The 27,022-nt window shown below is 39.0% G+C and overlaps 2 protein-coding genes and 1 long non-coding RNA gene across 18 annotated transcripts in view; 1 reads left to right on the forward strand and 2 right to left on the reverse strand.

The window, feature by feature from the left end:
- LOC129421780 (protocadherin alpha-C2) overlaps nucleotides 1-27,022 on the reverse strand; it is a 160,828-nt gene that overhangs the window by 100,991 nt on the left and 32,815 nt on the right. For 2 of the 16 annotated variants that reach the window (XM_055177336.2, XM_055177325.2), the window contains exon 1: nucleotides 19,343-21,867. The exons of 10 other annotated variants lie outside the window; for them this stretch is intronic. In XM_055177336.2, coding sequence (XP_055033311.2) covers nucleotides 19,343-21,697 — 2,355 coding nt within the window. In that variant the 5' untranslated portion in view covers nucleotides 21,698-21,867. Of the gene's footprint in view, nucleotides 1-6,228; nucleotides 8,713-19,342; nucleotides 21,868-24,060; nucleotides 26,580-27,022 lie in introns of those variants that run through there. 4 more of the 16 variants (XM_055177334.2, XM_055177324.2, XM_073854464.1 and 1 more) reach the window with 3 other exon arrangements.
- LOC129421799 (uncharacterized) overlaps nucleotides 8,129-27,022 on the forward strand; it is a 95,060-nt gene continuing 76,166 nt past the window's right edge. Inside the window, exon 1 of the long non-coding RNA XR_008637168.2 lies at nucleotides 8,129-8,144. This is a non-coding gene — a long non-coding RNA (uncharacterized lncRNA). The remainder of the gene's footprint in view (nucleotides 8,145-27,022) is intronic.
- Nucleotides 13,268-16,269, reverse strand: LOC141350073 (protocadherin alpha-3-like). The gene has a single exon (XM_073854482.1). It carries the CDS (start codon nucleotides 15,845-15,847, stop codon nucleotides 13,484-13,486), a length of 2,364 nt encoding a protein of 787 aa, XP_073710583.1. The 5' UTR covers nucleotides 15,848-16,269; the 3' UTR covers nucleotides 13,268-13,483.

Raw genomic sequence — 27,022 nt, forward strand, 5'->3', positions numbered from 1 at the left:
CTTTTAAACCACAACTTTTCGTCTAGGTCCGGTCCAGCGGGACCTAACGTAAATGCGTAGTGACGTAGGGAGGTCACGTGTTACATATATAAAACGCACATTTGCGTTCTGCTCGTTTTGCTAGATAAGACACTTATGCCTCGTTTGGGATTGTTTATAGTCCTTTGAAACTCCGTTGAAAAAAACTGTTACGTGTTAAATGTTAAATGTTGGTGTCTATTAAAGTCCATTAAAATGAGAAAAATCCTGCAATGTTTTCCTCAAAAAACATAATTTCTTCTCGACTGAACAAAGAAAGACATCAACATTTTGGATGACATGGTGGTGAGTAAATTATCTGGATTTTTCTTTTAAGAAAATGGAATATTCCTTTAAATCACTCCATCTTTGTTCTCACCGTAATAAACAGAAATACATATGATGCAGTTTTTTTGGACTGGTTGTAGTGGACCAATCACAGCTTGGGGTTCACATAGAGCGAGGTGCACATCAGGCTACGCAGAGGCTACGGATAACCTACGTCATAGCTAGGCGTAGACCTTACGCACGACTATAAAATGGACTTTAGTTATATTAGAACTTTTAAGTCGTTTTACATACCTTACAAAAAACTATACAGTGGTCGGTTGCATAAACATAGCCGTGACGTTAATACTGCGTCTTAAGTATGATTCTGACTAACTAGCAATTAGTTAAGGCTAATCAGTCTTATTATTTGGATTTAAATTAGACCAATCTACCTTTCTATGTAACATACTTAAAGCAGTTATGATCAGTCTTGAAGAAAAAAATCCATGACTAACTTTTAAAGCTAGTCTTAAAGTTTTATGCAACCGGCCACTGGAGTGCATCGTGTGACAAAACAATGGCACTGATATATGTTTAGGGCAACATGTTTTTACATAAAGGCAGCTCAAAGCATTTACGTCTGGGACTAGGATAAGCCCAGTCCGGGAAACCCCAACTATATGGAAGGGGAGACATTATCAAATAATAAAGTGGTGTATGATTAAAATTTCTGTGCAAAGATCTTCTGACTAAATGCCATAGCAGTTAAAACAGTTTTATTAAAGGCCTGTGTATCCTACTTTTATTGAAGATACATTTTTTAAGCTTTTTTTCCAATATAAACCAGTTTTTTTAGTACTAATAAAAACCCTTTATTATAAAGCTCAATAGAAAAGTAAATTTTTCCCCCACAAACACATTTTTATCTAAGCTTTTTGGAATTAAACCACCAAATAAACATTTGAGGTAATGATAAATGATTTTTATCATAAGAACAAAATATATAGCCTATGACAAAAAAGGAAAACAAACAAGCCCTCCCTCTCTTCCCTCTCATCTTGTTTAACTTAATTTTCTTTTATCTTATAGTCCCATTTCTTTGAATATGATACAGTATGAGGATGCACATACATGCTCACATGCACACAGATCACGTGATACAGTGAATCAGAGAAGCTTGTCTTCTATAAAGACTGAGAAAATGGCTGCAGCTACATAAACCACAGATGAACCAGCTCACACACACACACCATTCTGGATGAGTCACTGGTGATGATCTTGAAGTCAGAGAAACAGATCAAAGTTTCAGGTCTCTAATTTATTTCGACTCGTGTTTAATTAAAAATGCACCTTTAGATGCTGCCAAGGGTCTTCTAATCTGTTTCATGAAATCCAGACTAAGATACTGTAGAGGAGAGAGCTATTTATACCCTCAAGCAATTTAAGCAAGACGGATGTGACCCACTAAAGTACTGAACCGATTAAAACACGAACACATTCACTATCACATTAGATCATACAGACTAACACACAGTTAACAACTGGTGTTGACTCCTTTGTGTTTTCTGGCATGAAGCATGCGCCAGTCATGGGGATCAAGGTTTGGCAGATTAGTGCTGAAATTAAAGTGAATGAGAATGCTACCAGACAGCACTCTTCAGGTATCATAAAACATTGGTTGTAGTCATCTAACAGCTTGTCTGTATTACCTGCCAACTGATTTCACCGCCGAGAAACTGTTAAAAGTACAAATTCACAGTCTCAATGCGCCAGTGCCTAAAGCCAACACATTTTTTCACATGCCTCTGTTGCACAATAAACATCTATGGACTGGTATCATTCTAGTGTCTCACCCGAAATTACCTGAATCACTTTTTACACAAACCTGATGTGCATAAATATTTTTTTTTAAAAGAAAGACCGGACCCAGTGGCAGTTTTTGTCTGTTAGATAGTGCTGGTCTCCTCGGGTCCGTTTGGCAAAAACACATTCATTTTAAATTACCCGAGACCTGAGGACGCTAATATTATTTCTGACCTGTGTCCGAGGTACACGTGAATCTTTTAAACACGAACCTGCTTGGGTCTCGGGTCGGAGCACATGTTTTTCGGACCCAGTGACCCATCTGCGCTACCTCCTGAGTGCAGACCTGCTCAAAGCTAAACAAACACGTAAATGACTTCTCATGTGCTAAAGGCTCAACTGATCCTGGCACAGAGATGAAGGGTTCACACGACAGCAGCAACAAATGTAATATATAGCTAAAACAAACAAATAAATAAACAATCAATTCAAACAACAGATCCCTCTAACCTTATTGTAAACATAAATTCTACTTTAATTCCTGCACACAACATTCAGTTACCAAAGCAGCTGCAATCCAGGAAACAAAAAAAAGGATTTCATGTCTGCTGTTACCATAGCAACTGGGGTGGGCAGCAAGACCAAAATATCTGAATGTTAACAAAATTTACCGTATTTTAAAAAATGAAATAATTGTAAACCAATTATTCAATGGCTCAAAAAATTAAAATAGATTTAAACGTTGTCCTTAGCAACTATTGTAATATTTACTGAAGCGTGTTTGAAACATACAGACAACACAAGATTTAGATTTACACTGTGAGAAAAGCTGCACATTTTGTACCCAAGAATTTACAGAAGGAGTACAGTGCAGCATACAAATGAGATGCTGAGCGGTACCATAGCTTTACTGGACTGTGTGTGTCCAGAGTCACCAGACCTATCATTCTGCTGATCTCTGCAATTCTTAATGAATGGACCTGCAGCACAGTACAAACAGCACAGCAAGAATTTAGTATCCTCAGCAATTCAAATCCTGACTCATCCCACCCCTTTCTTTATCAACACATGATATACTCTACATTTAGACACAGGCACATCATTGTATAGCTTGTGTAAAGATATATATGTGTGTTGGGGAGGTTGATTAAGAGTTACAGGAAGAGAAAAGGGTGAGAAAAATGTAAACTATAAAAACAACAAGGAAGGAGAATAAGAGAACTAGACCTGTTTTCAGTTTATTAAAGGTGGGGTGCATGATCTCAGAAAGCCAATGTCGACATTTGAAATCACCTAAACAAACACGCCCCTACCCCAACAGAATCTGGACCTTCTTTTGATAGACCCGCCCCACACATACGCAACCCAGGCTACGATGTCAGTTAGTAGACGTGGCCCTTATTGCTGATTGGCTACAAGTGTGTTTAGGTTAGGGATGGGCGATATGGCCTAAAAAATGTATCACGCTAATTTCAGTTGTTTGTTGCGGTGCCGATAAAAATGACGATAAATTATTCTCTTCTGTAAAATATCAGATTAGGTTATGTTTAAGTTGTGTTCCACTGTGACTGCTAAAAAACATCACACAAGAACAATTACACAATAATAATTTAAATCAATTACAAGTTTAAAATGTAAACACAGATTCTGTTTTTATTTATACTCTCATGGTGCAAAATAGTGCAAAGAGGAAAAGTAACAGATGTGTTTCAACATTACATCAGAGTACAACTGCAAATAAACCCTGATAAAGTAACAAACATGTTAAAGTAACCTGATAAAGTAAAGAAGTTTAGTGTGGACCAGTCAATAGTCCCTTTCACACATACAGTCTTTACTGGTAATTTACTGGTAAATTGCAGTTAACAGGTAATGTGTGAACAGAACCTTTCCGGTAAATCAGAGCTCACAATTTACCAGGTTGTAAGATTACCAGTAATTTACCAGTAAGTGCTATTTGTGAACGAAAAATAGGATTACCGGCATTTAGAACAGACAACGTCTGACCACGCTGATGGCTTCGGGCCAATCAGAAAGTTTTTTTTTTATAGATGACGCGTTTAACATCCACATTTCTTCACCAAAGTTGTTTCAAACAGCTTACCGTCTATTTGCCAAATTGCCGACATCCTTAGCACACCCTTTGTGATTTGCAGACGGCTCCTTAAGCAGCCTAGGCGGATATGCAGCGAATATCAAACCTAAAACTAACTTTATCTCACTCCTCTGTGAAGCCTAATGTGCAAACGCAGGTTCCATTTGACGCCGCCTAACGCAATGTTGTTTGGTCACAACCAACTTCGCGACCGTTAGCGTTTGCAACAGATGTGAAAACAACATAATCCAACATAAACACAAAAACCGTGGATATTAAGTCATTGTTTACAAATACGACACTGAGCTCACCGGCCGCGCGTCAGGTAACTTCCGCTTTTTTTCGAGTTTACTGGTATTTTGATATGTGTGAATGATTTCTTACTGGTAAAAAGACGGAACGTCACTGCATGTGTGAACAGCACGTTTTTGTATTTACTGGTAAATGCATTCTGGTAAATTCATGGTAATAACAAGCAACTCCTCAGCCTCACGTCTGCCCTCCGCAATGTTTGTTTTCACTCTGCACGTGAGCAGTGAATTGGGCGCGCATAAACTACCTCATCAACTAGATTTATCGATGTTATCACGAGGCGACAGATTTTCACCGCGAGGATCAATTTTGACGGTATACCGCAGACGATAAGATATCGCCCATCCCTAGTTTAGGTACTCGGCCCGACTCCCTTTTCCAAAGTGTTTTTCAAAAATCATGCACCCCGCCTTTAATGTAGAATAAAGGCAACTCCTGTAGGCCAATGTTTGACTGATGGACTGAAATAAACACAGAGTAACAGCCTGAGGTGTTTACATCATTATACACATTTGTGTCCATGAAACCCATATACTAAAATACACAACATGCACAAACACAGTCGCACACGCATGGGCATACACACACACATGCACACTCTCTCTATCAAAGCTATGAAACATACTCTCCTAATCATACAAAACACAAACACACAACACTGCAAATGTAGAGAGATCACACAACGAAGACTGCCTTAACACACACACACACATGCCTTTCTATGTCCTCTTTACAGGGGATGAATCTGTTGACACCATCTGCTGACTAAATTACATCATCAACTTCTCATCAGAATCTATTTGGTTTGATCAAACTAAACCTATTTCTCTCAAAGTAAACCAATCCATCAATACCAACAATGTAAAACCAAGTATAACAGCTCAAGTGTGTCAGTACTCAACTAAGGAATGGTTTCCCGAACTGGGTTTTTCATCCACGACAAGGCCATCGATATATATATTAAGACATTTAAGTAGTTTTAACATAGAAAATATTACTGATGTGCACATCAATATCAATAGCACTGATATATTTAACCCTTTAACTACATTTTGACCAAATGGAGTATCTAAGCTGATTGAGCTATCTCTACCATTTGCTTGAGATATGTTATGCCAAAAAATCCACTAGATATCAGAGTGTCAATCAACGGCACTTGTCACAACATTTCTTCTTAGATAGATGTCAGAGACAAAGAAATCACTCCTGCCATGTGAACTGTTCTTGGTGAAATTTTGCAAGGAAAGCATATTTTTATAATAACTTTATAAAATTATTTTACTTGGTGCCATGAAAAAAACTGTAGTATGTTTTTAATAATTTTTCAAAAACATGCTCTACCATAAAGTGATTTGTCACTTTATGGTAAAAGTAGAAAAGCTAACCTAATGTTTTCAGATCACCCATTTCAGTAGTCAGAATGTACTATTTGCTGAGAAATATACATTTTTGATCATTCACAGCTATGAATATGAAACCCATGCAGTTAAAGGGTAAGGATATGTTAGTGCATGCTTATAGTTATGCTCAAACATGCATTTTAGTCAGGGGCTAGACTTAAGCCATGTTCAGGAAACAGGTCCTAAGTGTTAGCTATTGGATTTGTATGACTATCATTGCTACATAAAACCACACATAAGCACATAATCATATTTCAAATAATCATATGTCAAATGAGAGTCAATACAACACCAAAGACATCATCTTTTGATACTTAAAGTTCAATTTACCTCTCCAGACTCTCTCCTCCTGCGATCTGGTATCACTAGAGTATTCCTATTACTGGGAGGTGCTAGAGTAGAACCGACACTCATTCTGGGTCCAACTAGCATGTACCGTTTGTCTCCAGATCTGTACTGAATGCTGTGACACAGATTCCCGTCATAATTCGCATATTGTAAATTCTTGGACGAATAGTCTGTAGATTTAGAGCACTGCATTGCAATCAAAACGATGACACTGATGATAAAAAGCACTGACACAGAACCCACTGTGATGATCAAATAAAACGTCACGTTGTTTTCCTCCTCATCTTTAACTGCGTTTGTCACATCAGAAGCTGCAAATGCCTCTTTAGGCTCCACAACTTTCACAATCACAGTCGCTGTTGCTGAGAGAGAAACGTTCCCATTGTCTTTCACCAGTATGACCAGTTTATGCTGGGCCTCGTCCGTTTCGGTGAATGAGCGAAGGGTCCTTATTTGTCCTGTATAGCGGTCCAAACCAAACAGACTGTGATCACTAACTTCCTGTAGTGAAAATAATAACCAGCCGTTGTATCCTATATCTGCGTCATAGGCTCTGACTTTAGTCACCAAATGACCTGCGTTCACATTGCGGGGAATCTCCTCCACACCTTCAGCAGAACCATTAGCGCGGACTGGATATAAGATTACTGGAACGTTGTCGTTCTGATCCAGAATAAACACGTTTAAAGTCACATTACTGCTTAGAGACGGAGATCCAGAGTCTGTTGCGAGCACATGAAACTGGAATGTCTTTATAGTTTCAAAGTCAAAACTCTTCAGTGCATAAATCTCTCCATTTTCTGAGTTAATATTAATAAAAGATGTGTATTTGTTTTCATTTCCAGAGTCTCTCCAAATGTTATAGTTAATGAAGGCATTTCCATCTAAATCTCGATCAGCAGCAGACACAGAAAATAAAGATTTGCCTGGGACATTATTTTCCATCATGTAAAAGGCATAAGGGGAAGAGCTGAACACTGGACTGTTGTCATTTACATCTGACACCTGCACAGTTATAGTTTTAACAGAAGACAGAGGTGGCTGTCCAGCATCTTTGGCTATTAATGTGATGTCATAACGTGGTACAGATTCTCTGTCAAGAGTTGAGGCTGTAACCAGTGAGAAAATGTTGTCTTGGGATGATGGTGTTAGCCTGAAAGGCAAGTCTTCAGTTATGAAGCACAACACTTTTCCATTCACACCAGAGTCTAAATCACTAACACTGATCAAAGCCACTGTAGTTCCTACTTTAGAGTCTTCAGGCACTGCACTGGAAAATGATGTCACTTCAATCTCAGGTGCATTGTCATTTACATCAAGGATCTTTATTGTTATACTCTTATCTGATGTGAGATGAGCAGTTCCTTTGTCTGATGCCTGTATGTCTATTTCATAACTATTCATCTCCTCATAATCTATAGGACCTATCACCGTCATTTCTCCAGTAATGGAATTTAACTCAAAAAGTTTTAAAAGCCTACTGTCTATTTCATTTCCAAAAGTATAAAAGATTTCACCGTTTGTACCGTCATCCATGTCTGTCGCGTTAACCTGTACAACAATTGTGCCCACAGGCACGTTTTCTCTTAGCGTAACAGAGTAAACATCTTGTGTGAATACTGGCATATTGTCATTCACATCTAAAACGTCCACTATTATCTCCATAGTCCCGGTCTGCGGTGGTCGTCCTCCGTCGAGCGCGGTGAGCACCAGTTTGTGTCTGCTGTTGCTTTCTCTATCAAGTGGCTTTTGAAGCACAAGAAACGGCATTTTTCGATCCTCTCCGCGATCTTTGATCTCAATCCGGAAGTGATCATTAAGACTGAGTTTGTATTGCTGAACAGAGTTCGTGCCGCCATCAGGATCGCGCGCTGACTGTAACTGATAGCGAGCTCCAGGTAAGGCAGATTCATATATTTCCAATCGCTTTTCCTTTTCCGAGAATGTTGGGGCATGATCGTTCACGTCCACAATTTCAACGGTCACGTAATGAATCTCCAAGGGGTTTTCCATGGCAATTTTTAAATGAATAATACAAGCACTGGTTCTCTCGCACACCACCTCTCTGTCTATTTTGCCATTTACATACAACATCCCATCGTTTTGATTTACCGTGAACAGCGAATCGCCAGAGGTTGTAACGATCCTCAATCCTCTTTCTTTTAGCGATCTAAGGTCTAGACCTAAATCCTTCGCGAGGTTGCCGACCACAGTTCCGTCGTTTTGCTCCTCAGAAAAAGAATATCGTATTTGCGCGCAGATCCCTCTCCAAAAGAATATTCCCATTGTCATATACACAAGGCCAAGACGCCAATGAGAACGCGCTCTTTGTTCCATTTTGAAGAGAAAAAAATGCACCGGCGTTAGTAGTTTACAAAATATTTTCCACTCGCATTAGATTTGGAGCCATATCAGTGAAAACAGCATACAATTCTTCCGTATACAGTCAGAGTCAAGTAGCTCTTGGCGGATGAGATGTAATGTCTACGACGAACAAAACATAAAATGCGCAAACTGCTACAAGACGATGCCGCGTCAGGCTCAAATTTTGGTGCGCACTGACACCATGCGAGTTTAGAGATTACTGCAAACGGGTTGATAAAAACGTAATAGTATTATAAAAGTTGTAAGACAGAACCAAAGCCTACAAGTGAGCACTTTGGGGAAACTTGATTTAAATATAAATGTTTCTAAAGATTTTAAAACCTTTTCTTTAAAAGCTTAGGCATAATTTGTTATCAAATCTTAGTTCAAGCATTGAAAACGTGTTATTTATACAAACTAAAAGTTGTTAAAAACGCACAGTACACAACATATGAGATGGACTAGATACTGTATAAGGAAAGGTAGCATAAAGTCTCTAGCATACAGTACATGGGAACTGGTGGACTCCTAAGTCCCTGCAGGTGAACAACTTATGACATTAAAGGAAGGAATGGCCAGAGTTTGCAGAGCTCTAATTTGAGGTAGGCATATTTTAAATGTACAGTTATGCATTTGGCAGATGCTTTTATCCAAAGCGACTTACAGTGCATTACAAGGTATACATTCCTTATTTATTGCCGGGGTTCGAACCCATGACCTTTTGGCCTGCTTTACCACTGAGCTATACAGGAGCATTTTATAGGCTTTGATGGCATTATTAAATGTGGAAAACAGTACTAATGAAAATGAGTAGCTACATTTTTCAGTGGAACTGTACACTCTTAAAATAAATATTTCACTGTGTGTGAAGTTTGGTATCTGCGGTAAGCGGTAAGTGGCAGTTTTTGTCTGTTAGATAGTGCTGGTCTCCTCGGGTCCGTTTGGCAAAAACACATTCATTTTAAATTACCCGAGACCTGAGGACGCTAATATTATTTCTGACCTGTGTCCGAGGTACACGTGAATCTTTTAAACACGAACCTGCTTGGGTCTCGGGTCGGAGCACATGTTTTTCGGACCCAGTGACCCATCTGCGCTACCTCCTGAGTGCAGACCTGCTCAAAGCTAAACAAACACGTAAATGACTTCTCATGTGCTAAAGGCTCAACTGATCCTGGCACAGAGATGAAGGGTTCACACGACAGCAGCAACAAATGTAATATATAGCTAAAACAAACAAATAAATAAACAATCAATTCAAACAACAGATCCCTCTAACCTTATTGTAAAAATAAATTCTACTTTAATTCCTGCACACAACATTCAGTTACCAAAGCAGCTGCAATCCAGGAAACAAAAAAAAGGATTTCATGTCTGCTGTTACCATAGCAACTGGGGTGGGCAGCAAGACCAAAATATCTGAATGTTAACAAAATTTACCGTATTTTAAAAAATGAAATAATTGTAAACCAATTATTCAATGGCTCAAAAAATTAAAATAGATTTAAACGTTGTCCTTAGCAACTATTGTAATATTTACTGAAGCGTGTTTGAAACATACAGACAACACAAGATTTAGATTTACACTGTGAGAAAAGCTGCACATTTTGTACCCAAGAATTTACAGAAGGAGTACAGTGCAGCATACAAATGAGATGCTGAGCGGTACCATAGCTTTACTGGACTGTGTGTGTCCAGAGTCACCAGACCTATCATTCTGCTGATCTCTGCAATTCTTAATGAATGGACCTGCAGCACAGTACAAACAGCACAGCAAGAATTTAGTATCCTCAGCAATTCAAATCCTGACTCATCCCACCCCTTTCTTTATCAACACATGATATACTCTACATTTAGACACAGGCACATCATTGTATAGCTTGTGTAAAGATATATATGTGTGTTGGGGAGGTTGATTAAGAGTTACAGGAAGAGAAAAGGGTGAGAAAAATGTAAACTATAAAAACAACAAGGAAGGAGAATAAGAGAACTAGACCTGTTTTCAGTTTATTAAAGGTGGGGTGCATGATCTCAGAAAGCCAATGTCGACATTTGAAATCACCTAAACAAACACGCCCCTACCCCAACAGAATCTGGACCTTCTTTTGATAGACCCGCCCCACACATACGCAACCCAGGCTACGATGTCAGTTAGTAGACGTGGCCCTTATTGCTGATTGGCTACAAGTGTGTTTAGGTTAGGGATGGGCGATATGGCCTAAAAAATGTATCACGCTAATTTCAGTTGTTTGTTGCGGTGCCGATAAAAATGACGATAAATTATTCTCTTCTGTAAAATATCAGATTAGGTTATGTTTAAGTTGTGTTCCACTGTGACTGCTAAAAAACATCACACAAGAACAATTACACAATAATAATTTAAATCAATTACAAGTTTAAAATGTAAACACAGATTCTGTTTTTATTTATACTCTCATGGTGCAAAATAGTGCAAAGAGGAAAAGTAACAGATGTGTTTCAACATTACATCAGAGTACAACTGCAAATAAACCCTGATAAAGTAACAAACATGTTAAAGTAACCTGATAAAGTAAAGAAGTTTAGTGTGGACCAGTCAATAGTCCCTTTCACACATACAGTCTTTACTGGTAATTTACTGGTAAATTGCAGTTAACAGGTAATGTGTGAACAGAACCTTTCCGGTAAATCAGAGCTCACAATTTACCAGGTTGTAAGATTACCAGTAATTTACCAGTAAGTGCTATTTGTGAACGAAAAATAGGATTACCGGCATTTAGAACAGACAACGTCTGACCACGCTGATGGCTTCGGGCCAATCAGAAAGTTTTTTTTTTATAGATGACGCGTTTAACATCCACATTTCTTCACCAAAGTTGTTTCAAACAGCTTACCGTCTATTTGCCAAATTGCCGACATCCTTAGCACACCCTTTGTGATTTGCAGACGGCTCCTTAAGCAGCCTAGGCGGATATGCAGCGAATATCAAACCTAAAACTAACTTTATCTCACTCCTCTGTGAAGCCTAATGTGCAAACGCAGGTTCCATTTGACGCCGCCTAACGCAATGTTGTTTGGTCACAACCAACTTCGCGACCGTTAGCGTTTGCAACAGATGTGAAAACAACATAATCCAACATAAACACAAAAACCGTGGATATTAAGTCATTGTTTACAAATACGACACTGAGCTCACCGGCCGCGCGTCAGGTAACTTCCGCTTTTTTTCGAGTTTACTGGTATTTTGATATGTGTGAATGATTTCTTACTGGTAAAAAGACGGAACGTCACTGCATGTGTGAACAGCACGTTTTTGTATTTACTGGTAAATGCATTCTAGTAAATTCATGGTAATAACAAGCAACTCATCAGCCTCACGTCTGCCATCCGCAATGTTTGTTTTCACTCTGCACGTGAACAGTGAATTGGGCGCGCATAAACTACCTCATCAACTAGATTTATCGATGTTATCGCGAGGCGACAGATTTTCACAGCGAGGATCAATTTTGACGGTATACCGCAGACGATAAGATATCGCCCATCCCTAGTTTAGGTACTCGGCCCGACTCCCTTTTCCAAAGTGTTTTTCAAAAATCATGCACCCCGCCTTTAATGTAGAATAAAGGCAACTCCTGTAGGCCAATGTTTGACTGATGGACTGAAATAAACACAGAGTAACAGCCTGAGGTGTTTACATCATTATACACATTTGTGTCCTTGAAACCCATATACTAAAATACACAACATGCACAAACACAGTCGCACAAGCATGGGCATACACACACACACATGCACACTCTCTCTATCAAAGCTATGAAACATACTCTCCTAATCATACAAAACACAAACACACAACACTGCAAATGTAGAGAGATCACACAACGAAGACTGCCTTAACACACACACATGCCTTTCTATGTCCTCTTTACAGGGGATGAATCTGTTGACACCATCTGCTGACTAAATTACATCATCAACTTCTCATCTGAATCTATTTGGTTTGATCAAACCAAACATATTTCTCTCAAAGTAAACTAATCCATCAACATCAACAATGTAAAACCAAGCAAAACAGCTCAAGTGTGTCAGTACTCAACTAAGGGATGGTTTCCCAACCAGGGTTTTTCATCCACGACAAGGCCATCGATATATATATTAAGACATTTAAGTAGTTCTTACATAAAAAATATTACTGATGTGCATATCAATATCAATAGCACTGATATATTTAACCCTTTAACTACCTTTCGACCAAATGGAGTGCCTAAGCTGATTGAGCTATCTCTACCATTTGCTTGAGATATGTTATGCAAAAAAATCCACTAGATATCAGAGTGTCAATCAACGGCACTTGTCACAGCATTTCTTCTTAGATAGATGTCAGAGACAAAGAAATCACTCCTGCCATGTGAACTGTTCTTGGTGAAATTTTGCAAGGAAAGCATATTTTTTTTACATTTGCCATGAAAAAACTTTTGTATGTTTTTAATAATTTATCAAAAACATGCTCTACCATAAAGTGATTTGTCACTTTATGGTAAAAGTAGAAAAGCTAAGCTAATGTTTTCAGATCACCCATTTCAGTAGTCAGAATGTACTATTTGCAGAGAAATATACATTTTTGATCATTCACAGCAATGAATATGAAACCCATGCAGTTAAAGGGTAAGGATATGTTAGTGCATGCTTATAGTTAAGCTCAAACATGCATTTTAGTCAGGGGCTAGACTTAAGCCATGTTCAGGAAACCGGTCCTAAGTGTTAGCTATTGGATTTGTATGACTTTCACTGCTACATAAAACCACACATAATCACATAATCATATTTCAAATAATCATATGTCAAATGAGAGTCAAACACAACACCAAATACATCATCTTTTGATACTTAAAGTTCAATTTACCTCTCCAGACTCTCTCCTCCTGCGATCTGGTATCACTAGAGTATTCCTATTACTGGGAGGTGCTAAAGTAGAACCGACACTCATTCTGGGTCCAACTAGCATGTACCGTTTGTCTCCAGATCTGTACTGAATGCTGTGACACAGAGTCCCGTCATAATTCGCATCTTGTAAATACTTGGACGAATAGTCTGTAGATTTAGAGCACTGCATTGCAATCAAAACGATGATACTGATGATAAAAAGCACTGACACAGAACCCAACGTGATGATCAAATAAAACGTCATGTTGTTTTCCTCTTCGTCTTTCACTGCGTTTGTAACATCAGAAGCTGCAAAAGCCTCTTTGGGCTCCACAACTTTCACAATCGCAGTCGCTGTTGCTGAGAGAGAAACGTTCCCATTGTCTTTCACCAGTATGACCAGTTTATGCTGGGCCTCGTCAGTTTCTGTGAATGAGCGAAGGGTTCTTATCTGTCCTGTATAGCGGTCCAAACCAAACAGACTGTGATCACTAACTTCCTGCAGTGAAAATAATAACCAGCCGTTGTATCCTATATCTGCATCATAGGCTCTGACTTTAGTCACCAAATGACCTGCGTTCACATTGCGGGGAATCTCCTCCACACCCTCAGCAGAACCGTTAGCGCTCACTGGATATAAGATCACTGGAACATTGTCGTTCTGATCCAGAATAAACACGTTCACTGTCACATTACTGCTTAGAGATGGAGATCCAGAGTCTGTAGCGAGCACGTGGAACTGGAATGTCTTTATAGTTTCAAAGTCAAAACTCTTCAGTGCATAAATCTCTCCATTTTCTGAGTTAATATTAATAAAAGATGTGTATTTGTTTTCATTTCCAGAGTCTCTCCAAATGTTATAGTTAATGAAGGCATTTCCATCTAAATCTCGATCAGCAGCAGACACAGAAAATAAAGATTTGCCTGGGACATTATTTTCTATCACATAAAATGCATAAGGGTTAGAGCTAAACACTGGACTGTTGTCATTCACATCTGACACCTGCACAGTTATAGTTTTAACAGAAGATAGAGGTGGCTGTCCAGCATCTTTGGCTATTAATGTGATTTCATAACGTGGTACAGATTCTCTGTCAAGAGTTGAGGCTGTAACCAGTGAGTAAATGTTGTCTTGGGATGATGGTGTTAGCCTGAAAGGCAAGTCTTCAGTTATGAAGCACAACACTTTACCGTTTACACCAGAGTCTAAATCACTAACACTGATCAAAGCCACTGTGGTTCCTACTTTAGAGTCTTCAGGCACTGCACTGGAAAATGATGTCACTTCAATCTCAGGTGCATTGTCATTTACATCAAGGATCTTTATTGTTATACTCTTATCTGATGTGAGATGAGCAGTTCCTTTGTCTGATGCCTGTATGTCTATTTCATAACTATTCATCTCCTCATAATCTATAGGACCTATCACCGTCATTTCTCCAGTAATGGAATTTAAATCAAAAAGTTTTAAAATCCTACTGTCTATATCATTTCCAAAGGTATAAAATATTTCACCGTTTGTACCATCATCCATGTCAGTCGCGTTAACCTGTACAACAATTGTGCCCACAGGCACATTTTCTCTTATCGTGACAGAGTAAACATCTTGTGTGAATACCGGCATATTGTCATTCACATCTAAAACGTCCACTATTATCTCCATAGTCCCGGTCTTCGGTGGTCGTCCTCCGTCGAGCGCGGTGAGCACCAGTTTGTGTCTGCTGTTGCTTTCTCTATCAAGTGGCTTTTGAAGCACGAGAAACGGCATTTTTCGATCCTCTCCGCGATCTTTGATCTCAATCCGGAAGTGATCATTAAGACTGAGTTTGTATTGCTGAACAGAGTTCGTGCCGCCATCAGGATCGCGCGATGCCTGTAACTGATAGCGAGCTCCAGGTAAGGCAGATTCATATATTTCCAATCGCTTTTCCTTTTCCGAGAATGTTGGGGCATGATCGTTCACGTCCACAATTTCAACGGTCGCGTAATGAATCTCCAATGGGTTTTCCAGGGCAATTTTTAAATGAATAATACAAGCACTGGTTCTCTCGCACACCACCTCTCTGTCTATTTTGCCATTTACATATAACATCCCATCGTTTTGATTTACCGTGAACAGCGAATCGCCAGAGGTTGTAACGATCCTAAATCCTCTTTCCTTTAGCGATCTAAGGTCTAGACTTAAATCCTTCGCGAGGTTGCCGACCACAGCTCCGTCGTTTTGCTCCTCAGAAAAAGAATATCGTATTTGCGCGCAGATCCCTCTCCAAAAGAATATTCCCATTGTCATACACACAAGGCCAAGACGCCAATGAGAACGCGCTCTTTGTTCCATTTTGAAGAGAAAAAAATGCACCGGCGTTAGTAGTTTACAAAATATTTTCCACTCGCATTAGATTTGGAGCCATATCAGTGAAAACAGCATACAATTCTTCCGTATACAATCAGAGTCAGGTAGCTCTTGGCGGATGAGATGTAATGTCTACGACGAACAAAACATAAAATGCGCAAACTGCTACAAGACGATGCCGCGTCAGGCTCAAATTTTGGTGCGCACTGACACCATGCGAGTTTAGAGATTACTGCAAACGGGTTGATAAAAACGTAATAGTATTATAAAAGTTGTAAGACAGAACCAAAGCCTAGTGAGCACTTTGGGGAAACTTGATTAAATATAAATGTTTCTAAAGATTTTAAAACCTTTTACTTCAGAAGCTTAGGCATAATTTGTTATCAAAACTTAGTTCAAGCATTGAAAAACGTGTTATTTTTACAAACTAAAAATTGTTAAAAACGCACAGTACACAACATATGAGATGGACTAGATATTGTATAAGGAAAGGCAGCATAAAGTCTCTAGCATACAGACTCCTAAGTCCCTGCAGGTGAACAACTTATGACATTAAAGGAAGGAATGGCCAGAGTTTGCAGAGCTCTAATTTGAGGTAGGCATATTTTAAATGTACAGTTATTTGGCAGATGCTTTTATCCAAAGCGACTTACAGTGCATTACAAGGTATACATTCCTTATTTATCAGTATGCCTGTTCCCGGGATTCGAACCCATGACCTTTTGGCCTGCTTTACCACTGAGCTATACAGGAGCATTTTATAGGCTTTGATGGCATTATTAAATGTGGAAAACAGTACTAATGAAAATGAGTACGAGTAGCTACATTTTTCAATGAAACTGTTCACTCTAAAAATAAATATTTCACTGTGTGTGAAGTTTGGTATCTGCAGTAAGCACATAATAGAGAAGACAGGCCAATTTCTGACATGTGCAAAACAATTACTCACTGAGTAAAGCAACATAAACCTTTATCTTCCAATCTGCACACTGCATACAGTCTTCAGCATCACAGAATTCAACATTTAAGACTAACAAGTTTTCCTTTTCTCCTCCTACTGAGAAACACAAACCCAACAATGTCAATATCTACTTCCGCTAATGTCTATGTGAAGCATGTTGAAACACAAACTCCTCTGCCTGTCCAGTTCAGTGCCAACAGAAATTCCTGTCATCTTAATACTGGTGCTGCACAATTAATGGCATCGCAATCGCAATGTCAGCCTGTGCGATTATATGACAGCAAAATGTTGCAATTATATTAAATAAATAAATGTGTGGACTTGTTAACACAAACTTTCTGATAACAGTTTGATGATTTTCCTTGGTGTTTAAAAAAATAAAGAAAAACTAACAAATAAGGCAGTGCACGAGGGGCATGCACGTGTGTGGCGTGCGTCGTCACTTGTGTGTGCGCAGCGTGGAAATACCAGAGTGAAGATGGATGCAGAGGAGATTGACTGTGATCTGGTAGCTAAAAACAAAACTCTACGTCTGTTGTATGGCGGTATTTTGGATTTAGGATTACTGACACTGAGCAGTTGCTACATCACATGGCAATTCGAAAACATTTCTAGTTTTACAAATACACATTTTAGCATTATCACTAAACTGTGTGTGGATTTTCCTTAAAACCCATCAAGTTGACTCATGATACCATCTATTATAATCGCAACCGCACATCGCAATATTAGCATTAATAACCGCAATGGGAAAAATTTCCCAAATCGTGCAGCCCTACTTAATACAAACAGAATATGTAAACATCCGTGTTACGAATTTAAGTGAAATGCACAATCTAAAAAAGCTGTGTTGTTTCTAACATATTGTTGAGTAAAATATGGACAAATACAACCATTGGTTTAAGTTAAAGGTGCAATAGGTGATTCCCTGCAAAAACATTTTTTTGTTATGCTGATTCAAAGTCTCCTCATATCTTGATAGGAATCACTATGTTAAAGGACAAGTTTGGTATTTTACACTTAAAGATGAAATAGAACGGTTTTGACTGAAATTTGGACATATGATGCTGGCCCGAGAATTTTTCTGTGTTTCTTGTATCACCTCCCACCTCTACAATGGCTGTATAGGTGCACTGGAACAATCCTTCCTAAAATGCATTAAACTTTCATTTACAAAGACGCGAAACCCACCGAGTGGCCAGGGGTGCCCACCGACACTCTCACACAAAAATCGCTGCAAAATACGCACTCCAACAGGTTTTATCGTAGTTTTGTCCAACTCCATTGACTTGTATTAGATGTGCTGTGATGTACGGTATTACTCCGCGCCGGGAACTTTGTTTGTATTCTTGCAATTGGCAAAGGTGGATTATTGGCACCACCTGGGCTGGAGTTTCTATTATTCAAGCTCTCAGCGGAAGAATATACAGGTGTGAGGCGTTTGGAAAAATAGGTCCACAAGTTTACAACGAATGGTAAAACACCTGTTGGAAAGCACCTTTTGCAGCGACCTTTGTGCGAGCACACCAGTGAACACCCCCGACCACTTGGTGAGTTTCACGTCATTGTAAACAAAAGTTTAATACATTTTAGGAAGGATTGTTCCTGTGCACCTATACACCCATTGTAGAGGTGGGAGGTGAAACAACAAACACCCAAAATTCTCAGGGCAGCCGAATATATTGAGATTTCAGTCAAAATTTTTCTATTTCATCATAAACAATCGGAAAACAGGGCTTTAAGTGTTACATACCGAACTTGTCCTTTAAGTGGTCCAAATGAGTTTTATATACATCTTCTGTGGTAGACGTAGGACCATAAATGTTCATTCAATCACTGCATTATGTCTGAATGGTATAATATGTGTTTCTTGTTAGTCTGCATGTGTTTACTTTGCAGCCGGTTCACATAGACATCACACATCACCTGTGCGTTCACGACTTCACATATGCTGCACAGACAGAGCAGTAATGGCAGGCAAACAGCAACTACCTAACTTGCCTTCTCTGCACTGTCTTGCTTCTGGTCTACTGCACATTTTGTAGTTGATTTGGCTTTGGACAGCAATTTGCAGGGAGAGGGGATCGTATGCCTTTAGTGCTGCTATTAGGCTAAAGCTAGCATTTTCCAAATCACAGATTCCACCTCTAACCTAGAAAATGTCCATATTTTACCCAACAATGGGTTAAAACAACCAAGAATATTATAGAGTTCACACAATAAAGTTATATTTTTTAATAAATATCTAATTCTAAATAAATACATTGAATAAGAAGCAAAAATATACCTTTATATTAAATAATAGCTAAATGTATAAAATGTACTTAATGAACAACGAGAATAACACAAGAACCAACATAATCCACATCAGAAAGTTCATCTACACAGACAGATACAGACAACAATTTCTGAATGTATATAGTTTGATTTATCCACCATGAAGAACATAAACAGTGAGTATTTGTTGTTTACCTATAAAAGCTAATTAGATGTTATGTTACCAAACCTTGTAGTCTTACCTCTCCAGAATCTCTCCTCCTGCGATCTGGTATCACTAGAGTATTCCTATTACTGACAGGTGCTAGAGTAGAACCGACACTCATTCTAGGCCCAACTAGCATGTATCGTTTGTCTCCAGATCTGTACTGAATGCTGTGACACAGAGTCCCGTCGTAATTCGCATCTTGTAAATACTTTGACGAATAGTCTGTAGATTTAGAGCACTGCATAACAATCAACACGATGATACTGATGATAAAAAGCACTGACACAGAGCCCAATGTGATGATCAAATAAAACGTCACGTTGTTTTCCTCTTCGTCTTTCACTGCGTTTGTAACATCAGAAGCTGCAAAAGCCTCTTTAGGCTCCACAACTTTCACAATCACAGTCGCTATTGCTGAGAGAGAAACGTTCCCATTGTCTTTCACCAGTATGACCAGTTTATGCTGGGCCTCGTCTGTTTCTGTGAATGAGCGAAGGGTTCTTATCTGTCCCGTATAGCGGTCCAAACCAAACAGACTGTGATCACTAACTTCCTGCAGTGAAAATAATAACCAGCCGTTGTATCCTATATCTGCGTCATAGGCTCTGACTTTAGTCACCAAATGACCTGCGTTCACATTGCGGGGAATCTCCTCCACACCTTCAGCAGAACCGTTAGCGCTCACTGGATATAAGATTACTGGAACATTGTCGTTCTGATCCAGAATAAACACGTTTACTGTAACATTACTGCTTAGAGATGGAGATCCAGAGTCTGTAGCGAGCACGTGGAACTGGAATGTCTTTATAGTTTCAAAGTCAAAACTCTTCAGCGCATAAATCTCTCCATTTTCTGAGTTAATATTAATAAAAGATGTGTATTTGTTTTCATTTCCAGAGTCTCTCCAAATGTTATAGTTAATGAAGGCATTTCCATCTAAATCTCGATCAGCAGCAGACACAGAAAATAAAGATTTGCCTGGGACATTATTTTCTATCACATAAAACGCATAAGGGTTAGAGCTGAACACTGGACTGTTGTCATTCACATCTGACACCTGCACAGTTATAGTTTTAACAGAAGACAGAGGTGGCTGTCCAGCATCTTTGGCTATTAATGTGATGTCATAACGTGGTACAGATTCTCTGTCAAGAGTTGAGGCTGTAACCAGTGAGTAAATGTTGTCTTGGGATGATGGTGTTAGCCTGAATGGCAAGTCTTCAGTTATGAAGCACAACACTTTACCGTTTACACCAGAGTCCAAATCACTGACACTGATCAAAGCCACTGTGGTTCCTACTTTAGAGTCTTCAGGCACTGCACTGGAAAATGATGTCACTTCAATCTCAGGTGCATTGTCATTAACATCAAGGATCTTTATGGTTATACTCTTATCTGATGTGAGATGAGCAGTTCCTTTGTCTGATGCCTGTATGTCTATTTCATAACTATTCATCTCCTCATAATCTATAGGACCTATCACAGTAATTTCTCCAGTATTCGAATTTAAATCAAAAAGTTTTAAAAGCCTACTGTCTATATTATTTCCAAATGTATAAAATATTTCTCCGTTTGCGCCGTCATCCATATCAGTCGCGTTAACCTGAATAACAGTTGTCCCCACGGGCACATTTTCTCTTAGCGTTACAGAGTAAACGTCTTGTGTAAATATTGGCATGTTGTCGTTAACATCTAAAACGTCCACTATTATCTCCATAGTCCCGGTCTTCGGTGGTCGCCCTCCGTCGAGCGCGGTGAGCACCAGTTTGTGTCTGCTGTTGCTTTCTCTATCCAGTGGCTTTTGAAGCACGAGAAACGGCATTTTTCGATCCTCTCCGCGATCTTTGATCTCAATCCGAAAATGATCATTAAGACTGAGTTTGTATTGCTGAACAGAGTTCGTGCCGCCATCGGGGTCGCGCGCTGCCTGTAACTGATAGCGCGCTCCAGGTAAGGCAGATTCAGATATTTCCAATCGCGTTTCCTTCTCCGAGAATGTTGGGGCATGATCGTTCACGTCCACAATTTCAACGGTCACGTAATGAATCTCCAAAGGGTTTTCCAGGGCAATTTTTAAATTAATAGTACAAGTACTGGTTCTCTCGCACACCACCTCTCTGTCTATTTTGCCATTTACATATAACATCCCATCGTTTTGATTTACCGTGAACAGCGAATCGCCGGAGGTCGTAACGATCCTAAATCCTCTTTCCTTTAACGATCTAAGGTCTAAACCTAAATCCTTCGCGAGGTTGCCGACCACAGTTCCGTCGTTTTGCTCCTCAGAAAGAGAATACCGTATTTGCGCGCAGACCCCTCTCCAAAAGAATATTCCCATTGTCATACACACAAGGCCAAGACGCCAATGAGAACGCGCTCTTTGTTCCATTTTGAAAATAATTAAATGAACAAGCGTTTATAGTTTACGCTATATTTTCCATCCGCATTAGCTTCTAGCCAGCAGTGGAAAAATTAATCCGTATACCATCAGAAGCAGGTAGCTCTTGGCGAATAAGATGTAATGCCTACCACGATCAAAACCAACTGATGAAGAGCGCAAACTGCTACCAGACGGTGCCGCGTCAGGTCTATATTTTGGTGCGCACTGACACCCTGCGAGTTTAGAGATTACTGCAAACGGGCTGGTAAAATCGTGATAAAAACAGTAATATATTGTATGACAGACCAGTGAGCTGTTTGGAAAAAAACTCGATTAAATATGTTTCTAAAGATCTTTAACCTTTTTTCTTCTAAAGCTTACGCACAATTTATAGTTGTTATCAAACTAGTTTAAACCATTGGACAACGCTTTATTTTAACGAAACTAAAATCTGTAAAAAAAATGTTAAAGGTGCAGTGTGTAGTTTTTAGAAGGATCTCTTGACAGAGATGCAAAATAATATACAAATCTATATTATCAGTGGTGTATAAAGACCTTTCATAATGAACCGTTATGTGTTTATTACCTTAGAATAAGACGTTTTTATCTACATATACCGAGGGTCCCCTTACATGGAAGTTGCCATTTTGTGCCACCGTGTTTCTACAGAAACCCTTAATGGACAAACTTTTTTTCTCCGATGACATGTTTGTCCGGTGGCAGCTACCGTAGCTTCACTATGTGATTAAAAAACGAGGGGTAAGCAGTGGACTGAGCCATTGGTTGCAATTCACCAGCACCTCACCATTAGATCCCGCCCCAAATTTACACACTGCACCTTTAAGTAGGCTAAATAATATGAGATGGACGAGATACAGTAGATTAAGTGAAGGAAAGCAGCTATAACGTTTCCAGCATACAGTACATGGGTACTGGTGGACTCATAAGTCCCAGTAGTTGAACAATTATGACATTACAGGAGGGAATGGGCAGAGTGTACAGAGCTGTATAGCCTAATCTTGAAAACGGGGTACTTTAAAAATGTTTTTAAATCAACTTGTTTGTTTCACACAATTACAATTTCTATTGCCTTTGATTCCATATGGAAACACAACAGTACTAATGAAAATGGTTAGGTGCGTCTCAAGAATTACTCACTGAATAAAGCAACATAAACTTTTATCTATCAATCATGCCAGGGGCGTCAGTTTGTGTTGAAAAGTGGTGGGGACAAAAAATCAGATGAAAAAACATTACAGCAGGACAGGAAAAATATTGAATAATGGCGCATTAAAAATGGGCATAGTGTAGGCCAGTCAACAACACGAAAATACTCTGCATAAATCCCTCAACAATGTCAACTGCACATGTAACAGTCCATGCAACACCAGCTCAAACGAACAGTGCCAAAGCACCATACTGTAGAAAACAGCAGCGCGTTAATTCAATGATTACAATTAAATTCAATACATATGTAAAAGAAAACACATCATAAGCATACAACGCAACAGATGTGAACCTGGACAACAAAACTAGTCGTATAATTCGCACAGGTATTGCTTGATTTTCAGAACATTTTAACCAAATCCTTTCAAAAAGTGGTGGGGACAAAATCAGCCATGTCAAAAAGTGGTGGGGACATGTCCCCAGTGTCCCCAGTGTAAATGACACCTAAGAATCATGCACCCATAAGATTCAGTCTTTAGCATCACAGTATTCAACATTCAACACTAACAAGCTTTCCTTTTCCCATCTTCCTTAAAAACACAAACCCAACAATATAAGTATTTACTTAATGTCTATGTGAAGAATGTTGAAACCCAAAGTCCTCTGCCTGTCCAGTTCAGTGCCAACAGAAATATTCAGGTTGTCACCAGAAATTGAACATATAAACTTTTATAAAGAAATTGTAAGTAAAATGCACAATTTGAAAAAAAATGCTGAGTGGTTTTTAACCCATGTTTGGGTAAAATATGAAGAAACAAATGTTTTAAATTAACTAAAAAAATTCCATATCTGACCTATGAAACAACCCAGTACATTTTAGAGTGCACACAATACATTTAAAGTGTTTATGGATTTCTCAATCGTAATAAATTGAATGAGCCCAAAAAAAAATGCAACCAATGCTTAAAATGATGGCTAACATTTATAAAATGTAAGAAAAAATTAAGGAGAATAACCAACATAATCTAAGCATCACTAAATACATCTCCATCGTCAACACACAGACAGATACAGACAAAAATTTCTGTATAGTATATAATAGTTTGACCCCTCCACCATTAAGAACATAAACTAAGTATTTGTTGTTAATGTTAATCTATAAATGCTAATGGGATTAGATATTACCAAACCTTGTAGTCTCTTACCTCTCCAGAATCTCTCCTCCTGCGATCTGGTATCACTAGAGTATTCCTATTACTGCCAGGTGCTAGAGTAGAACCGACACTCATTCTAGGTCCAACTAGCATGTACCGTTTGTCTCCAGATCTGTACTGAATGCTGTGACACAGAGTCCCGTCGTAATTCGCATCTTGTAAATACTTAGATGAATAGTCTGAAGATTTAGAGCACTGCATTACAATCAGCACGATGATACTGATGATAAAAAGCACCGACACAGAGCCCAATGTGATGATCAAGTAAAACGTCACGTTGTTTTCCTCCTCGTCTTTCACTGCGTTTGTAACATCAGAAGCTGCAAAAGCCTCTTTAGGCTCCACAACTTTCACAATCACAGTCGCTGTTGCTGAGAGAGAAACGTTCCCATTGTCTTTCACCAGTATGACCAGTTTATGTCGGGCCTCGTCTGTTTCTGTGAATGAACGAAGGGTTCTTATCTGTCCTGTATAGCGGTCCAAACCAAACAGACTGTGATCACTAACTTCCTGTAGTGAAAATAATAACCAGCCGTTGTATCCTATATCTGCGTCATAGGCTCTGACTTTAGTCACCAAATGACCTGCGTTCACATTGCGGGGAATCTCCTCCACACCCTCAGCAGAACCGTTAGCGCTGACTGGATATAAGATCACTGGGACGTTGTCGTTCTGATCCAGAACAAACACGTTCACTGTCACATTACTGCTCAGAGACGGAGACCCAGAGTCTGTAGCGAGAACGTGGAACTGGAATGTTTTTACAGTTTCAAAGTCAAAACTCTTCAGCGCATAAATCTCTCCATTTTCTGAGTTAATGTTAATAAAAGATGTGTATTTGTTTTCTACACCACCATCTCTCCATATCTGATAGTTAACAACACCGCTTTCACTGGCATCTTTATCAGAAGCAGACACAGAAAATAAAGATTTGCCTGGCACATTATTTTCCATTACATAAAACGCATAAGGGGAAGAGCTGAACTCTGGACTGTTGTCATTTACATCTGACACTTGCACAGTTATAGTTTTAACAGAAGACAGAGGCGGCTGTCCGGCGTCTTTGGCTACCAACATAACTTCATAGTGAGATGTTGTCTCTCTGTCAAGAGCTGATGTTGTAACTAAGGAATATGTATTATCTTGTGTTGAAGATATTAGTTTGAAAGGTATGTCCTCAGGTATTGAACATGAGACTCTCCCATTTACTTCAGAATCTAAATCTGATACACTTATTAAAGCCACTGTGGTGCCAGGTTTGGAGTCTTCAGGAACAGACTCTGAAAATGATGTCACTTCTATCTGAGGAGGATTGTCATTTACATCTGCTATTTTTATAGTAATTATTTTATCTGTTGATAGAGGAACAGTTCCTTTATCAAAGGCTTTAATATCAATTTGATATTTATCTTTAATTTCAAAATCCAAAAGGCCTGTCACAATAATGTCTCCTGTGGTTGGATTAATTTCAAAAAGTTTACGTAATTTGTTATTTACGTTATGTCCTAATGCATAAACTACTTCACCGTTTTGACCTTCGTCTGAATCGGTTGCATTTACCCTTAAAATTGTTGTACCTACAGGCGTGTTTTCATTCAGCACTACACTGTAAGTATCTTTAGTAAACACAGGAGCATTATCATTGATATCTAACACATCTATCGTTATGTCCATCGTTCCAGACTTTGGCGGTTTGCCTCCATCTAAAGCAGTTAATTGAAATCGTATACTTTTAGTGACCTCTCGATCAAGCGGCTTTTGCAATATAAGTACGGGAACTTTGCCGTCTTCATCTCGATCTATAATTTCAATACGAAAATAATCGGTGTGACTGAGTTTATAAACCTGAACTGAATTACTGCCACTATCTGGATCACGCGCTCCCTGAAGCTGGAAACGAGCACCAGGAAAAACTGATTCGTATATTTCTAAATGCATTTCCTGCTCTGGGAATCTCGGAGCGTGATCATTCACGTCAATTATATCAACAGTCACGTAATGAATCTCTAGTGGATTTTCTAACGCGATTTTCAGATTGATTAAACACGGGTTGATTTTCTCGCACACCACCTCTCTGTCTATTTTACCGTTCACATACAAAACACCGTCATTCTGATTCACACTGAACAATGACTCGCCTGAGGTCGAGACGATGCGACATCTTCGATCATTTAAGGTTTTGTGATCAATACCCAAATCCTTCGCAATATTTCCTATAACAGCTCCATCCTTCTGCTCTTCAGAGATCGAGTAACGAATTTGCGCCCAGACCGTCCTTCCAAAAACAAGCGAGAAAGCAATGAAGAGGATTTTCAAACGCGGCTCCAGCCAGTGATGAGGTCTCCTTTGTCCCATTTTCCAACTCGATCCACAACAATTTTACAACGGCTCTACAAATATTCATCGAATAGCCACATAAGAGACAAATAAATGATGTAGCACTCTAAAAATATATATAATGGAAGTCCATGTAGAAGAGCACCAAGCAACACGCACCACTGATAAAAATGAACAAATGTTTCAGTGCAAGTGACGACAGACGGGGAGTGGGCGTATTTTTACACCATCATGAGTTTACACTGACACCTCGCGATCTTACACTTTCATTGCAGTGCGGTTTAAAAATTAATAATAAATAATTGTAAAATTATAGTTTTTAAAGCTCTCTAAACAGACCATAAACACATACAGCCAGAAAACCGCAGTGCTTTGTGATGCAGCAAGCAATGCAGTATTAAAACAGTCAGCACCACGGACAGCGACCCTGTTGCTTTTGTGCATTTCGGTAAATGTAACATAAGAGATCTCAATCGTTCATATTAATACGATCTGCATTCACCTTAGAAACGTTGGAGTTAGGAATGGGCTTTCTTTCGTGCTTTTTGCAGATAATCGTAAGATGGGTTTTGTATGATTTCAAACAGAATTGTCACCTGGTAAAACAGGTTCGCTT

This window comes from Misgurnus anguillicaudatus, chromosome 16 (assembly GCF_027580225.2).
Source record: "Misgurnus anguillicaudatus chromosome 16, ASM2758022v2, whole genome shotgun sequence".
Classification (NCBI taxonomy): domain Eukaryota; kingdom Metazoa; phylum Chordata; class Actinopteri; order Cypriniformes; family Cobitidae; genus Misgurnus; species Misgurnus anguillicaudatus.